General features: G+C 37.1%; 3 protein-coding genes and 1 long non-coding RNA gene across 4 annotated transcripts in view; 2 read left to right on the top strand and 2 right to left on the bottom strand.

Annotated features, from left to right (window-relative positions):
• Positions 1 to 11,443, bottom strand: part of LOC118273744 (protein unzipped) — a 31,244-nt gene extending 19,801 nt beyond the window's left edge. The window contains exon 1 of the mRNA XM_035590893.2: positions 11,142 to 11,443. The gene's annotated coding sequence lies outside the window, so the exon portion shown is untranslated. The remainder of the gene's footprint in view (positions 1 to 11,141) is intronic.
• LOC126910965 (uncharacterized) overlaps positions 1 to 17,226 on the bottom strand; it is a 104,388-nt gene that overhangs the window by 63,461 nt on the left and 23,701 nt on the right. The gene's annotated exons all lie outside the window — the stretch shown is intronic.
• LOC118273331 (mitoguardin) overlaps positions 1 to 17,226 on the top strand; it is a 57,103-nt gene that overhangs the window by 37,395 nt on the left and 2,482 nt on the right. The window contains exons 4-5 of the mRNA XM_050695273.1: positions 16,600 to 16,766; positions 17,033 to 17,224. Of these exons, the coding sequence (XP_050551230.1) occupies positions 16,600 to 16,766; positions 17,033 to 17,224 (359 nt within the window). The remainder of the gene's footprint in view (positions 1 to 16,599; positions 16,767 to 17,032; positions 17,225 to 17,226) is intronic.
• Positions 14,769 to 16,471, top strand: LOC118273756 (uncharacterized). Its single transcript, XM_050695516.1, has 5 exons — positions 14,769 to 14,979; positions 15,094 to 15,294; positions 15,413 to 15,698; positions 15,811 to 16,153; positions 16,215 to 16,471. Exons 2-4 carry the CDS (start codon positions 15,094 to 15,096, stop codon positions 16,077 to 16,079), a joined length of 756 nt encoding a protein of 251 aa, XP_050551473.1. The 5' UTR covers positions 14,769 to 14,979; the 3' UTR covers positions 16,080 to 16,153; positions 16,215 to 16,471.

The following is a 17,226-nucleotide window of genomic DNA, read 5'->3' as shown; positions in this document are numbered from 1 at the left end:
ATATAATACAAATGTTAAATAGGAATAGTTGTACCTCCATAAAGGTTTGACGTAATAATAACGAGTTATATTATTGCCAGTAATAGCAATAAAATGGAACACTTTATTGCTACAGACGACGGACTGCGTGCGATCAGGCTCTCCAACTTCAAGTGGAGCGATTTTACGATCAAAGCTTAAATAAATAAATCATTTTACCCACTTTGACAAGGGTTTCATAACAACCGTGATTGATATTGTCGTCAGCGGTACGAATGCTCATAAATTAATCGTCTGCATGTGCTAAAATTACATTAAGTCGTCTGCATATCAAAAATATATTCAATCATTGAGTTGATTCATCGTAAACAAACATTCCTGTGTACTTTTTTTTGTCAAACAAAGAACAAAGTTTACCGTAGACTGGAGCGTACTTTAGTGAAGTTACGTGTGGTAGCTGGTAGCTTCAACTACAAGTCGAGTGGAGTGCTTGTTCAACATGTCTCCTGTGAAGATGTCGCAGCGCTCGCTGCCTGCCACTTCTGTTTAGACTACTGTATCATCACACCTACGTACTGCTATAACTATGTATGCATGTATACTTCTGTACACCTAACAAGCAAAACAAATATTAAATGTTTAGGTGTGTAAGTGCATAACCACCTGTTATTGATTTGTTTATAATTTTGTTGAAGTTTGTGTTTACTTCAAAGATCTGACGGAGCAATTCAAGTGCTTAAGTGATTCTTTTATCGTGAGCGTAAATTAAAAATTTCAGTAAAATAAACATGATCATGAGAAAGCTTATGAAAACAATAATATCATTAGTTTTAAATATTTACTTTACAAAAAGAAAACATCATCAGTAAGGACTTTGTTGAGATGTTTATGTTTATTTTAGTCCAACTCAACAAGTGCTTAATATTGAATTAGGACCACAACCACCTAATAACAACAAAATGAATTATGTAATAATGATAAACATTATTTATTGATAGTTTGTAATACTGTCTAACTAATCAGAATTCTGACACGTCTTTGATAGATACAATTTTGTCTTTATCTGATTCTACAAAGATAATTGTTTGATACAATAGAGTAAACAGAAAATTGTTACATTATATTCCACATAAATTAAAAGTGATTATGAACTGAGATTATTATAGAATACGTAGGACGTGCGTGTGTTCCGAGTTCGTGACCAGAGAGTATGATAAACAATTTCTTCGACAGTCCCGGCACGTCCACCATGAACTACATAAGTCTTATTATATTAATTCGTCCTCCACACTCCACATAATAATGTCTTACTTATGTCCTATTGCATGTTGAGAATATCTGCGGCTCATTTTAAAATAACCTGCTTTCCTGCACTTTGCATGTGCTAAGCAAACAAGAATTTTCATCAATACGCCGCATAGCATCATACAATCGCTTCTCGTCGTGAGTCTGAATTCAAAATCATGTACCGTTGTAATTTAGTGTCCGCTGCTGTCTGGATGTAGGCTGGCGTTGAATACCAGAAAAGCATTTAGCTAAAAAGTTGGAGCACTCTTGCGAAATTAAACTGCTCGCTTTTTACATCGGCTACGTGGAATGACTGGTGGTTTTGTCATGTTTTTAAAACAATTATACATACATACATACTTACATATGTACATACATACATACATACTCTCGAAAAACATAACCTACCTACCTAACTAACTTTTAACCTCCTTCTGGCGCAGTCGTGGAACGTTTCACATTCAGGTTTTACCCGGGTCTATAAAAAAATATCCCATTTATCATTATGATCCGCCGTTGCGCGTTTTATTGGTCTAGTTGTGTCGAGTCTCGTTTGGCTACGAGTGTAGTTCCCGGGAGACGGTTGTGCTGCAGCGGCGCAACGGGTAACGGAAGACTTCGGTTCTCGCTTCACAATTAGTGCCTCGTCCCGTTACCGACGCATTGTCCGCTTTAATACTCCACCGGTTATATGCCTTTGTGCATTCTTAATGGAAAGTTTCAGATTGTTTGTTTTGACTTTTAGTATTTTACTAGCAAACCGCCCATTGTATAGGTAATAATGTTACTCATACTCTTATGTATTGTTACATGAATATGTGTACATACACTTCATTGTTCAACGCAGTTCACACTGAAACACAAAGGCGTGCTTTAGGTCATAAAACTGAATAAAATGTGTACCTAACGTGCGGTTAGTAAACAAACAAGGGCTGAACTGGATTTACTCGTTAAAATTTATGAAGGTACCCTAGTAACACACACATTAGTCTGTTTATCTCGCCGCCATTAGCTAACAATCTCTCAATCCGATCAGTGCGAATGCGATGGGGCGAAAGACAATGCAAATTTCGCAGTTATCTAACGTTGTGTGGTGTCCCGAATAATTTGTCATCAAGAACTCAATTACATCCTTCTGTTTGAACATACAATGATTCAAATATTGCTCCGTTAGCAAACGGTGCGCCCCCGAAACGGGACATACCGCCGGAAATGTACCAGCGTGAAACGGAACGGCTTCCTGAATTGTAATTAAATTAATGTTACATTTATTATCAATTAGAAAGCTATTCTTGGTGTAAAGATCATTTTAACATTTTTATCCAAATAAAAAAGCTGGTAAATGATATTTTTAAATGCAACGCTATAAATTATAAGGGATCGAAACGTTATACAGCCTTCATAGAAGAAAGCCAAGGACACCAGCCGACCCGGGCGAGACCTTCTATGTAACCTTGGACGAGAAAAGTGCGTCTGTACCTACCGACGCCAAGTCCTTGAGCTTCACTGGGAATTCATTGTGATTCTGATACCTCGATAAAACTAAATGAGATTCCAGCTCAATCTCGAATCAAACTCGATTGTTAGGAAAATGCGGTAACGTTATAAATATCACACATTTCCAAATTGTCAATACCGTTACTGGTGTTATGTTCTGGCACAATATTGTGTTAACATGAACATGTATATGAATGAGCGCAATAACCACGCTCGACAAACATACGAGTATCTGTTTCTGCTTCATTTGTCACCATGTTTTACACTTTATTGTTACATGCCGCACACATTTTGTGAACAACTGTTTTCATCTATAGTTTACAAGGCTTCTCTTTGTTACCTACTAGGTTAAAGGACGTCTTACAAAAACACATCCATTTCACGTTAGCATTGCAAATTGAATATCAGATACGAATTGGGAAATGGATCAAGAATTACATTTATTCTTCGATCGAAAAATCATCTTCAGTTAGAAAGATATGTAAGTAGGTATACGGTATCATGTAAATGCCAATGTATTTATTCAGAAATAACGGTTTTGCATCCTCTTAAATTTTCAGTTTCCAGTCTATAAATCATTTGCATCGCATGATCGATCACTAGTCGAACATGGGAAACGTTTCATGTCGGTCATGTCGGACATTTCGACTGGCTTCGGATGCGATTCGATAACATCGCACTACATGCTAATTTATCTAGATTTATCCATAGACGATGCGTCTTCATCATTATTATAGGTAAATTTCTTGTAAATTATGCACCACCACGTCTATAGCGAGAGGAAGCCCTACAAAAGCATTTCTCATCAACACCAAAAGATACATTAATAGTGGTATGACGAGGAAATGGGATTATTTTCGGGCGGATATTAAATTATAGCCGGTGAGAGCCGGATTACGTGGTGCGGGTTCCATTGTAGTCGAAACTTTACAACCCAATTATTTATCAATCACAAGTTAAAACCTATAAATCAGAGATGTACTAAAATGATAGTTTCAAATGGTTATAAATTATTCTAAAGCCACTCTAACGCTTTTTTGGTAGTGAACATCGATTTACATGTAATAGCAAAACAATAAAAGCCATTGCATTTATTTATAATTATGCGTGGATACAACACGTGGTTGCGCACGCGCCGGAAGCTCGGGATAGTCGATACTTGCGTGACATTGTTTAACTGCCGACACCTGCCGCCTACTGACCATGTGGAGAATTTAAAATTGATACCTTCGAAATGATTAATTGGAAATTAAATTGAACTTGAAAGGTATTCATTATTATCACTGTCATGTATTTGAGTCTTAATTATAAAAGGCACAACGGTTTGAATTGAAACATTGAAACATAAAATAAATCATCTTTTATCAGTTACCATACGCTTCACGAATCTAAATCGGTATATTCTAATAAGTAAAGTCCACTAAGAAGCGTCCGCGCGTGTTCATTTAATTTCCTCGCAGTGACCGCGATAACCGCTTGTTGGTTCAATGTAAGTAATTAATTTTACCGAGCTTCGTTAATGCGGTCGGGACAACTTAATAACACTTCTCTTCACGTTGCCTATAGGAACAAGAATGTTAGCACTGCATTATAACACATCACACATTCAGAAATTGTATTGTTCCACAGTTCCACCACATCGGTGAATATTTCGCGGTCGTGTTGCATATTTGTACTTCATTGTGTTCCACAACAATGCGAAGTAATTCTGTTCCTTTTTAAACATGATTAAACAGAGAACTACTTTCACAATCGGAAATTATCTTTCTCTTATTGTTTTTACTGAACCAAATTTAAGTGTAGATGCCGTGAAAAGCCAGATTAGCGGAGTTCCCTGTATTGATTACAGGGCTGTAATATTATTCAAATATGTTAGTTGTATTCGCTTAGTCAAGGTTGACAGCTACACGCGTCCAGCTACTGGAGCCTGGTACGCACGCAGCTCGCTCACAAATCTCGCCAATCGATTGTTTCAGTGGCCATGAACTCGAACCTCTCTCACACTACGCCACTGTTTCACAGAAACCACTGCGAACAAGTAAAATAACATCACGTTCTCACATCCGATTCAAAAGCAGCACTCCATTTTGAAATACAATTCATACGACTATAGGGACTAATAATTGTTGAGTTCTATATGGTGTTGCTTACACCACAGCTCCAAAGTCAGCCAAAGCCCGGTAAATTAACACTATTCATGAAGTAGAAACTGATTGGTAGTGCCGTGACAGCAAGGTGTCGCTACTGTCTGGCGCCTCAGGGAAAAGTTGCACACTTACAGAATGGGGACTACATTGCGTTTCACGTTGCATCATATATGTTTGAAGCAGACGCATCTCGACCACTTTTTACGGTACTGAGAAACTGTCTCAATCAACTTTCAACGTACTAAGTAGGCAAAGAAATCCCAGCGAATAAATGAAACTTACTTTTACAAATGGATGCATTGCAATCATTGGGTTTTTTATCTTACATTAGTAAGTAACTTGTAAATTATGGGGCTTTGAGGAAATCACTATCGGTTGTGCTAAATGAAACCAAACAGTAAACGCATTGTGCAGTCTAATCAGAGAAAATACAATTGGCCTCATTTCGCGACCCAGTTCCTTCCTTCGGCGAATATCAGAAAAAGCTGTTCTAAGAGAAAAGGAGCAGCTGCATGGGGCTCCCCTCGCTCTAATCATTGTTCGTCTAAAGGGTCGTCCGAAATGGGGAGCAATGGCCGCATCATAAAAAAAACTAATAAAAGAACGCATCCAGGTAGAGGTACCCACGCAAGGATTTATAAACGTTATCATAATAATTACATGATTAACAAAAATAACGTTATTTGCTATTCCATGAATGATGAAATTACGTACTATTAGGTCATTACATAAATTGGATCGTTTCGTAACTATCTCCGTATCAAATATCTCTTGTATCAGATCGTAATTCCTCTCAGTAAACAAGCCAATTTGAATGCAGACAAATTCCATGATATAGATTCATGTCATAATACACATCTGTAGGTGAAAGCATGCGGGTATGCAATAACAACTAACAACTCGCAATGATCGCAATGTTTGTGCAACGCGGACTTGTTCAGTTATGACGATGACGTAGCCGCACTCCTGTTCATCTGCTAATTGAAATTCATTGATTCACATTGGCATCTGTAGTTATGTCTGTCCTATCGAGTTCCATTATTACAATTACCACAATGATTACTAGTGCTAATTTAACACTTTAGATCTGTAGTCAATTAGATGCAAGGCGTTTATAACACACTAATATGTTTTGCGTCAAGAAGTACCTAACATTAATGTTTAAGAAAACCTCCAGTGCTCATAGTCGCCTGATCTGTTCTGTTCACTTGTTAAAATATTTCATCTCCGATGGTACCATCTATCTATACATTTTATAATAAATACCAGATCCCTCTTCATTGATAGTTCCCCTCGATATACGTCAGACTGCTATTGGAAGTGCATTAAAGCTATTAGTAAGTAGTTAGCGCATACCATACGAAAAGGGAGACCCTTATAGGGGAGAGATTCTGAGCTCAAATTCATTATATTGGGTTTCTGTTTACTCGCTGATATTATAGGTATGTTGTATATGGAGTTGTACAGAAACTACGCTGTACTATAAAGTACAGCCTTGTTCCTACTCCATGGCACTGAACACCCACACTCTTTTGTGATGTGAATCATTTAATAAACTAGTTTTACCATTTATGGCGACAAATAAATCACGATGAAGGTACTTCGACCTGTTAACAAGTCATAATACGTTATTATAGTTGGCTATGACATAAGGGGTCTTGAGGAGTTAGATAATTGTATTAACGTGGTAGTTGGTATAATTTTATGTTCATGCGCATTATTGGTTAGTTCACATCTTGCACGGTCACGGAAGGTCATCACCGAGCTTGTTCCGTCAAGATCAGGGCCACGCGGTCACCGGCCGAGCGTGTTCTACGCCTCACTGATCGGTTAGTTCATGTCAACAGTTTTTTATTCTCTCCCTTGGTCGTTCCCGTTGATGATGTCATTTTCTTATCTTTAGAATACTCAGTTTGTCGTGCCTTGATGTTTTATTAATTACAATTGCAAATGTTCTGTTACGTTGTTATCGGTGATCGGACACGATCCCAAACAATTTCTTTCTTCTATTTGGTATGGTCAAGTGTCCCAACTTGATAATTTTAGTGTTGTATTATGTTCTCTCTTAGATGCATACGCAGTTAAGAATGCCGTGACTGTAAGAAATAAGGAGTATGACAGCATGTTACGCGAATGGTCGACTATAAATAGATTCACCTATGGAATAAAACCGGACAACCCTTTAGCCGGAAGAGCTGTCAGGAAAGGTCTTAAAGAAATTTAATAAGCTCAAGTATATTTGTTGTAGCAGACTTGTGAGTCGTATCGCGGGGGAGGCGTCGCGCGGGCGCGTATCGATCGCGCCGCCACCGCGCGGCCTGCATACGAATACCAGAATCGCCCTCCGTTCAGCCCCTTATCAACCACTTCCACCTACTAGACCCCAAGCCCTTCGTTAGTGTCGTGACCTCACAGATTGTTATGTCAACTCGGCGCTGACTGGACATCGCTTAACCACCTAATAAAGTTTTAAAAGTAGATAAAAGCAGGACGGAGCAATAACAAAGCAGCCACAATAAACGAAATTCAAATAGCACTTTCAGCTTCTATGTTTGTTGTGATATAGATTCACTTGAACTTTGCAATTTCCAAGCATGTGAGACTGAATACAGTACCGTACCTATGCCCTAGATGAGAACGTGACCTCATTTAGACAAACACTATTTATATAAGAGGAAAGATGAGCTCATGGATTAGAACACCTAAACCATAAACAATTAATAGGGAGATAATACGGATACCAAAACAAAACTCGATTGAAGACCCCTATGTGACTAACATCCACGGATTGTTTATAAACATCGTTTAAAACAATCCATTTTCGTAAACGTTACCATCATGAATGGCCTGTGTGGACGACATGCTATCCAAACTTTTCCAAGAGCCATGAAACCAAAATAAGAATGAAAAAACCTCCAGTAAAACAATCCAATTTGCATGTTTCTGTACTTCGTTTTATTCGCGATCTAAAACGCCGCAAAGAGGAACTTAAGGCCGCGTTTCCATTGACGCGGAGCGGGGCGGAGAAGAGCGGAGAAGAGCGGTGAAAAGTTGTCAGTGTTTCCACTGACGCGGAGCTGGGCGGAGAGGGGCGGAGAAGAGCGGTGAAAAATGGTCAGCGGAGTGGAGTGAGGCGGAGCGGAGCATACTTTTGGAATCATATTGAGAGATTGACCATGTCTAAATACAATAGACCCTTTATCGATCAAATGTCGCAATCGATATTTTCATTTAGAGTTTATTGTTTTTTTTTATATGATATATTAAACTAAATTTACAAATATAGTTAATTTTATAAACGATATTTCGACATGAAAATAAAACTAAAAGAAATTTCTCTATTGAAAGTTATGATTTACTTGAATATCAATTATCATTAACGACTATTTGAGTAACGACTGTTTAAGAAAATTTAAAACATCAATATAACATTGAAAATAAATATATTTTTGTTTGATAAGTAATTTGTTTCGTAGTAATCGATTTTAAGAAAATCGATAAACAACACCCTCACGCACGCTACTTGGACATCCCTTTTTGGTTACTTCGTAAATCTTCGTGCTTATTCGACAATACTCGGTACTCGATTATATGTCTCTGTCACACGTTAGCATTGGCGTCGTGTTAGTGTCACTATCCTTGTCTTAAGTACAGTACAGTACCGCACCGCGCTTACCGCCCCGCTGTCCTCCGCATAGCACCGCCCCGCTGCCCTCCGCACCGCATCGTCTCGCTATATATTTTTATGAATATCCGCTCAGCTCTGCTCTGCCCCGCTCATGCTGATTCCATTGAAGCGGAGCGGAGATTTCGAGCATAGTGATTGGTCAATTCGTGCACCGCTAAGCTCTTCTCCGCCCCGCTCCGCTTCAATCGAAACGCGGCCTAAAATGTAGACAGTAACGTCAGTGAACTATGTGTAAAAAATGTCTAGTGCTTACTAAATCTCATAAATGTTTTACATAATGCATTACTTTACTAGCATACGTGATGTGTACGCCGAATAATAAATAGCCAACACTTGTCAAAACATTTGTTTTCTATAATTATTCCCAGCAATTTAAAAAGTTCCTTGTCTGGGCTATTTAGTTGATTATTTTTTCAGGGGTGGTTTCCACCCTAAAGATTGAAGCAATTTTCCAACCGAGAACTCGCTTACTTATTGTGTCGCAAAATGTCTCCGTGACGCCTGCACCCGGCTAAGTAGGGCAGCCAAGTTGTGGGGCCCATGGATTTATACGCGTGTAAATTTCATAACTGGGGTTTCGAATCCAGAATATTAAATTGGAATTAATGTGTATACTGTGAACGCAATTTTAAGCAAATTGTTCTGCAGGCTCTGGGTAACTTTAATATGAAATTGCTATAGATATGTACCTCTTTGTAAACAATCACTTTTTGGCGATGTTGTTAACTATACCAAGTCTTTTAATATTTGTTAAAAATATGATACAATAACCGTAAGAATTTATTCTGCTTAACTATTGCATTAAAATTTCAGTACTTAAATGAATAAAGTTAACAGTATCAATGGCTAGCCAGCAGCAAGTTGATCGAACGAACGGAAATGGCCAACTAGAAGCGGAGGCGACTCGATGAAGGCAATTTAGCGAGAGACTTCTCCCGGGGCATCGTGGTATTAACAATTGCCTTATGATAATCGCTAGTTACAAAGAAAGCTCGGTGAATACTAACAAAGTTACAAAGTATTAGAGAAATTCCTACACTGTGAATAATGTATATGTAAATTGATAGATAACGATTTCACGGTAGATTGTTTAAACCTTGGAAAGTTAAATCGGGGGATGTCGAAATAGCTGAAATGAAAATAAATGTTTATTTTAGTTTGTGGACAGTGTTCCGATGACGTAGTCGTTAGGTCTCGCAGATCGATACGACGACGCCAATTGGTCGGCGTCGCGACACACGACAACAGAGGGTTCAACAGTCGAAACATTAGAATCTGTTGCTATGTTTACAATTGTTAACATCATACATGATCGTGAACATAAAAGCTCGATCGATATCTTTACCGGCATCATCTCAAACGGTTGCGAAAGGTTTTTCTGCAAATCCGTTCAATTTCGACACAATGCGGATGCCAGCGATTGTGTCGACACTTTATGTATTGACAGTTTACACGTGGAACGGTGGAACCGCAGCTGCAACTAACGATGTCGAATAACAAACGTACAATACACCTCCAGTGTCCTCTGCCCCTAGCAGATGTTTGCGCGATTCTGCAGTATGATAACGTCAGTAAACGCATTGAAGGTAAAACGAAAGGTGCAAATGTGGCGATGACCGGAGAGATCTATTCCGATCTTTCTAACAATAACGTATTGTAGCAATTAATCTAAACAAACGTTCAATGAATTATGAACATCACAGGTATGCTGCATGATTTGTCATCATTCATGTACAAGCACCTAGATTGATTTATGTTAATTCAGATTTTAAACACACTCATTATAGTTGAATAGCATTCCTGCATAATTTCATATTGTTATTTTTATTCATCAACTTGCACCGTCTCTGTTTTAATTAGATGACATTTGTAAGATAACAATGCAATTTCGTTTCTATGAGTTCAATGAGTTATTTTTGTACGCTCAAGCAAATTCTCTTCGAAGCTTTATAAATATTCCTACTCGGTATGACAATTATTTTCTATTTTGACATTACTTTGCTTGCCATAGCTAACCCTAAAATCCCGACGATACGTTACAAAAATATTTTGGACATTGTTCATTCGATTAGAGTAACGATTGCATAAGTCGTGTATCCGAGTGAACCGGTTTATAAGAAACGTGTCAGGAGATTCTCTTCTGAGTGCTCACGTTCCAGAGAATGCTCAGAGCGCTTGAGACCTCCTATAGTGTTCCTCGATTCATATCACAGTGTACAATATCGAGAATCACAGGCTTCGTAATTCCAGGGAAATTTAATATTTTTATAATCGATCAGATGAGTAACCTTACTGGTTTGGATAAAATAAAACATTGACAGCAGGTAGAAAATAAAATAGGATAGGCGTAGAGGTATCAACTAAAATTTAACGCTAATCAAACAAATCTAATAGTGTATTAGCATGTAGAAATATAAAATTAAAAACTGTAAGATAATTAAAAGAAATAGTCAGATAAAAAAATATACCTAGGTATTAGAAAAACGCTGTTATTTTATGTAATAATTTTATTTAAATCCCAACTAATTAAACTCATGTCTTACCTGACAGAACGATAAAATCGGCGTCAATATAGCCAGGACGAGCGGCGAAGCCTTTAAGAAAACTCACAGAATTCGCGGTTTTTTATACACAACACTGTAACAATGTATCAATCACTTTGCAGTCAATCTTGGATATGAATCCGTTGTTTTTTTGCAGTTGACGATTAAAAAAAGAACGGTTTGGTTAGATGTAGCACGGGGGTCGTACGGAGCTTAGCAATAGCACACCGCCGCAGTGCGGAGTCACGGGTAGACTGGCGGGACTGGCGGGCGGAGGCCGGCCGCAGAGACCATGCTCGAATGACGCTCGCGCCCCGCGACCGCCGCGCCAGCGTGCGGGGCTGCTGCACCGGCTGCACCGGCACCAACCGCACCGGTGCACTTGAAACCCTAATCATATTATAATATTCATTAACTATTTTTTTTTTTTTATAATATTACGTTCAAATTCAAATTTGTTAAAATCTGCTGGTTACTGCATCTCGGATAAATATTGGTACGATACCTAACTATATTATTTTAATTAGTAAAAGGTTGTACAAAAGGTACTTGATTATATGCATTATCAACAATGCGTTTAGCGTAAATATTTTGGCCACACACGTATTTGCATATAAACGCCAAATCTTTGAAATACTGGAATTAAATTATCTTAATATAAAGGGACAGTTTACATGTTCGCAGATCGCCTAATTTTGGCTTTTTATTGACCATATTAACGAACTTTGGTCAGCTTATAAAAAACTAAGTAGGTGGCCTGTTGGCGCCAACTCTCGAGGAGTCATAAGAATTTGAATTCGTAAATACAATGTTTGACAAGTGGGCGGTGGTTTCCGTTTCATTTTAATTTGAATGGTTTTTTACTACAACTGTATGATAAAAAGCCTTCGTAACGTAAAAAAGATTCTTACATTTATAGGCGTGATGCGTGAAAGAAAATCTATTTATATTTGTGTCGTAAATGGTTTTTATTTTCAAGGTTGCTCCTCGTCCAATGTTACTCATACATACCAATATCTTTGTTCCTGTGGTATAATAGTTTCCGCGTTACGTGGACCATCAAGAATGCCCTTTGCCCTGTTGATGACGCAGAAGTTTGTCAGATTGGCACTGCTTAAAACGAGCTTTTAGTTAGTGCCAATCTAAATGTCAAATTGTCTTCACAGTAGAATAAACTTACTTCGCTTTTGCAGAGGTATATAATTATGCTAAGTGGATGCCATACCATATGATAATGATGATAAATGATTAATCCTCTGAAATGATAGTTTGTTTTTTATTTTCCCACATAGGACAATTATTTGAATGGACATAAAATTGTCCTTTAATAGATAAATATGTTCCAAATGCTCTCCAACTAATGGAGAAAAAGCAATGAACTGTTTAACCCTGGGTCGACGCGTTTACAAATAATTTCTTCAAATGGATGACCTACTTGTAAGTTATAACTGACTTATATAAAGTTATATTCTTTACCTACCAATCAAATTATTATACAGAACAATTTTACCTGACCTGCTAAGGTTTCGCAGAAAATCGGCTTACATATTTTATGTAAAACCTGCCAGCCAGTCTGACAGTTTTGTACCTGTTATGATATCATTATTAAGTCAATAGAATCAGTTTTCAGTCTATTCTGATTGCTGACTATTGTTAAACATTCCTACGACATTCTTTTCATAAACAGTCAGTCGAGTCCTAATACACGTTATCGTACGTAGCTAACTTTAGCTAACATACCTAGATAATCGTCATTACTAATAATTCACATCGGTAAATCTATTCAAAGTAACCAATTTTATAAGTAGAACATTTTTTCAACGATATACATCACATAGAATATTTCTATAGCAAAAATATCTGCTGTAAAATGTTTAACGAGTCTTATTCAAGCACAACTGGAAGTTTCAGAGCTTATCGCGCTCAACTCAAACAGACAAAGTTGCACAAGTCCCATAGTCACACGTAGGTACGTCTAACTTCGCTTGCTTCCTTCCTTTACTTTGCTACCTAGGAACCTTGTCGCTATAAATTAGTACCTAATCTATCACGACCAGTAGCTAGTGAAAAAGACTCCTTAAGTAAATATTTAAACGTATATGGGAAAATATATTCTGTACACACCACTGGTAATAATATTTGTTTAGTTGTACTAGTTATATAAATACATACCTAGTTTGCTCATCTTGTAGGTACCTCTACACACTCGGAACCTGTTTGGAGGTTATGAATTCACAAGTCCATGTGACTTAATGTGACTATGGAAAATCTTCTCGTAAGATAAAAAACAAGTTACTTACGTGGGCACTTACTTTTGTAATCTTAGAAAAAACCAATTGAAGTTAATGTAGTTTCGTTTCGTTGCCTTGCCATTACATACTTTAAAACATTGTTGTAAAAAACAACTTTTCCATAAATGGCATGCCTACTTAAATGGCTGTCAAATTAGTCTGTGATTGCTACGAAGCGCTACGGAATGTTTTGTTTGAGCTACGAAGGTATTTTTTCAAATTTAGTAGTAGTGATAAAATTTCTGACTGTCTCATTGGTAGAACAGTCGTAAGCGACTACCGACCGCGGAGTCTCAGGGACGATACCCAGGTCGGCCAAGATTTTTAGTCTGATATTGTAATGAAAATCGTTTAAATTAAATCAAATAATAAAATATTTGATAGACCACGGTTTAATATAATCGTCTTACGCAATTGAAGCTAAATTAATAATAACTTTACTTGCAAAAGTGGAATTTTAGGTAAATTGATTAGTGTGCCGGTCGTAAGCCGGTAAGCTGACACTTGACTGCTTTAGGACAAAACCACGGCCTCACAATTAACCATGGTATAGCTTGCCAAAATTAAATGCTATTTAATTATTTTAGAATCAGCTTTTAAAGTTAATTTCACTTTAACTTTCCAATAAAGAATTTGCGCATTGTTTTAATATTTTAAGTAATAAGTCGCTTGTTGCTATGAATTTCAAGTTTACCTATTATGTAGAATTTTAGCCACCTCCAAAATGTTAAATGTCTATCTATCAATCAATCGATTAAAAAATCTAAATAAAAGCATATAAAATACACCCAAAAATATCTACGTGCCTTACTGCTTATTTATTTATCAGTGCAGTTAAGTCATCTAGTAGTGCTTATATGGACTTTCGTAACTACTGCTTATTTTGCCGCTGCGTGACGTACTATATGTACAATCAAAATAAGCATCACGTCACGTCATCTAGCGATCGCTTTAATAGTTGACGCGGATTCCGCTACTCGATACAAGATGGCGTGCAACGTGTAATCCAATATTATATTATATTTTTAATCTTTACAGCTTTAATTTTTTTATACCAAATATACAATATATTTTTATCTATATTATTTTTACAATGTAATCCTTTTTTAAAATCATATCGTAAACTAAAAAGAATTTCAAAAAAATAGCGCCATCTGTTGAGTTTCTATCACACCAATGCGTGTAGCATAGATCTGACTTTCGTGTTGATTTGAACTTACTAAATATGGAAAAAAAACATTCGCAACAAAGGTTTTTTAACCGACTATTTTATTACGTATTAGTATTTTTTAAGATAATGTTATAATTTATGAAAACAAAAAAAACTTTAACTAAATCGATAAAATTATCAGTCACGGAGTAGCGCCACTACACTAACATAAACATTGCAATCACGGGTCGCCATTACATATCGCTCTTGTTATTATTGCGTTTGTGAAGGAGATTGCTTATGTCAAATGTACATATAGCGCGCGATTATAATTTTCTTGAATCATACATTACAAACAACTTCAATTAATTGACTAGTTTATCCTAAGTAATTAAAGGTGAGTAAGACCTTGTATTCTGTTATCTCTACATTAAATGATTATTTACAAAATAATTAAAAGAATCTATTTAAAAATATTCTTCTTTATTTACTTACCTACTTTTATTTTTAGATGGCTCCGCCTCGCCGAATTCTAAGGCAACAGTTAGAGATTTTAATGAATTTCTTAGAAGAAAACAAATATATGTCTAAAGGATTAATGCCGGGTGCGCCGGTTTCTCATCAGAAGACCCGACAGAAGTGGGCAATTTTAGCTAAACAACTTAACGCAGTACAATCAGGGGCTTTGAAGACACCTGATGGTTGGAAGAAGGTATACCTATATACAGCATCTATTAGGATTGTCTATTAGCATATTAAAACTGTAAATGAAACTCATATTTAATTTACAAAGCGATCTACTACATACTTATTTTTATTTACTATTCCAGTACTGGTTTGAATGGAGACACAAGTGCAGAAAAAAAGCAGCGAATGCAAGGAGGTTTCGATCTGGGTCCGAAGGAGGTTCAAACAGATGTATACCACTCAATGACCTAGAAGTCAGAGTTTTAGAATTAAGTGGCAAAGGCTCTGTTTCCACTGGCGTGTCTTCATCCAGCCAGAATGATAACTTCACAGGCGATTCTGATTCTGAACCTTTAGAAAATCTTAAATTAAAACGCACACCAAGTACTTCAAAGCTTGGTCAATCAGTTGGACCTGAATCTCCAATAGGTAATATTTTCATAATAAAAATATATCAGTTTGCTTTATAAATTAAAGCTTAACACATATGCTTCTGTCGTACCAGGATATTTTAATAATATAAATAATTTAATTATTTCAGATGACATCCCCAGTAGAGTGTCACCACCACCAAAATGGGCCATAGACTTTGAAGAAAGAAGATTAGCGGCAGAAGAGAGGATAGCAGATGCACTAGAATCCATGGCTAATATCATGAAGAATCAGGAGGAAAGGCGGGGCTTGTTGGAGGAACGGATAGCTGATGCTCTCACAGCCATAGCCGGGACGGTGCAGGATCTGAACAGTGGAATACAAGATGCTCTGCAGCAATTACATCCAGTACAAGCTAATGTTTTCTATAGACATTAAATAATGTAAAAAATTACACTAGTGGGATTAAAACCCATGACATGTGCCATATCATGGTCAAATCAACTTTAAAAGTATTTAAAGAATAATTTTTAGATAATTATGGCAATTTTAGTACTATGTTACTATTTTTAGTACATACTTGCAATAAATATAATATTATTAGTGATAGCCGTGATAGGTAGTAGACATGTTTCTGTAAGATATGAAGAACTGATAGTAGGCTGAATTGTGATCCAGGGGTTGTCCTCTGATTAGTGCAACTAGTTCTATTATTTTATTTTAAATAGGTATAAGTACACATAGTTTTTTGACACATTTTTATAGTTATACTGCTCAGCCCCACCATTGAAATGATGCTTGTAAATAATTATTTTATGTATGTGATAAAACATTAATTGTGTAATAATTATTGAATATATTATTTATTACTTCGAAAATATCTTTTATTCCTTCCCAAACGTAGTATATGTGACTAAAAAGTAAATGTGTTAAATTTTATTATTTGTATATATTTCAGGTATGGAAGCGTTAGAAACAAGTATAAACTACTGGGAGGACGCGCTGGCCGCGTTTTCGTTGGGGGCGCGAGGTGGAGTTTCAGGCACATTGGCTCTCACGTCGCCAGAAGAGGCAGAGTTCTGCAGGGAAATACAGGACCTACTTCAAGACGCCTATCTTTTACAGGTACAAATTGTCATTTTCCATGAACTTCTACAAAAATACATGAATATATTTTACTATGCCAGTATGTAGATTACTGTTATGTGGAAAAATACTGTGATTATTTGTGTTTGAAGTTGCTAGAGTTGTAGTGACGATATCTGACGTAATACGGTGAATATGTTTACTTTATCGTTTACACAATAAAATCGATGTTTTACTACCATTTTCAAGTAAATAAAGTCCGAAGTATAGGCGGCGCTAATCAATACGTATATGTACGGTTACAGGAGAGGTGCGAGCTGTTGTTCCTAGACCAGCGATCAGTGTTATTTAGGTCGGAGAGTGGCGGCGGCGCGGGCCCGGCCGAGGAAGTGACGCCGGCACGTCGCTCGCGACTTCTCTCCACACAAACAGCCTCCTCACACACGCGTAGAGAACATCACTCTAGCGCCGAATCCTTCGCCTCCGCAGAAGACCAGGT

This window comes from Spodoptera frugiperda, chromosome 1 (assembly GCF_023101765.2).
Source record: "Spodoptera frugiperda isolate SF20-4 chromosome 1, AGI-APGP_CSIRO_Sfru_2.0, whole genome shotgun sequence".
Taxonomy (NCBI): Eukaryota; Metazoa; Arthropoda; class Insecta; order Lepidoptera; family Noctuidae; genus Spodoptera; species Spodoptera frugiperda.
This window is presented reverse-complemented; position numbering and strand designations above follow the sequence as displayed.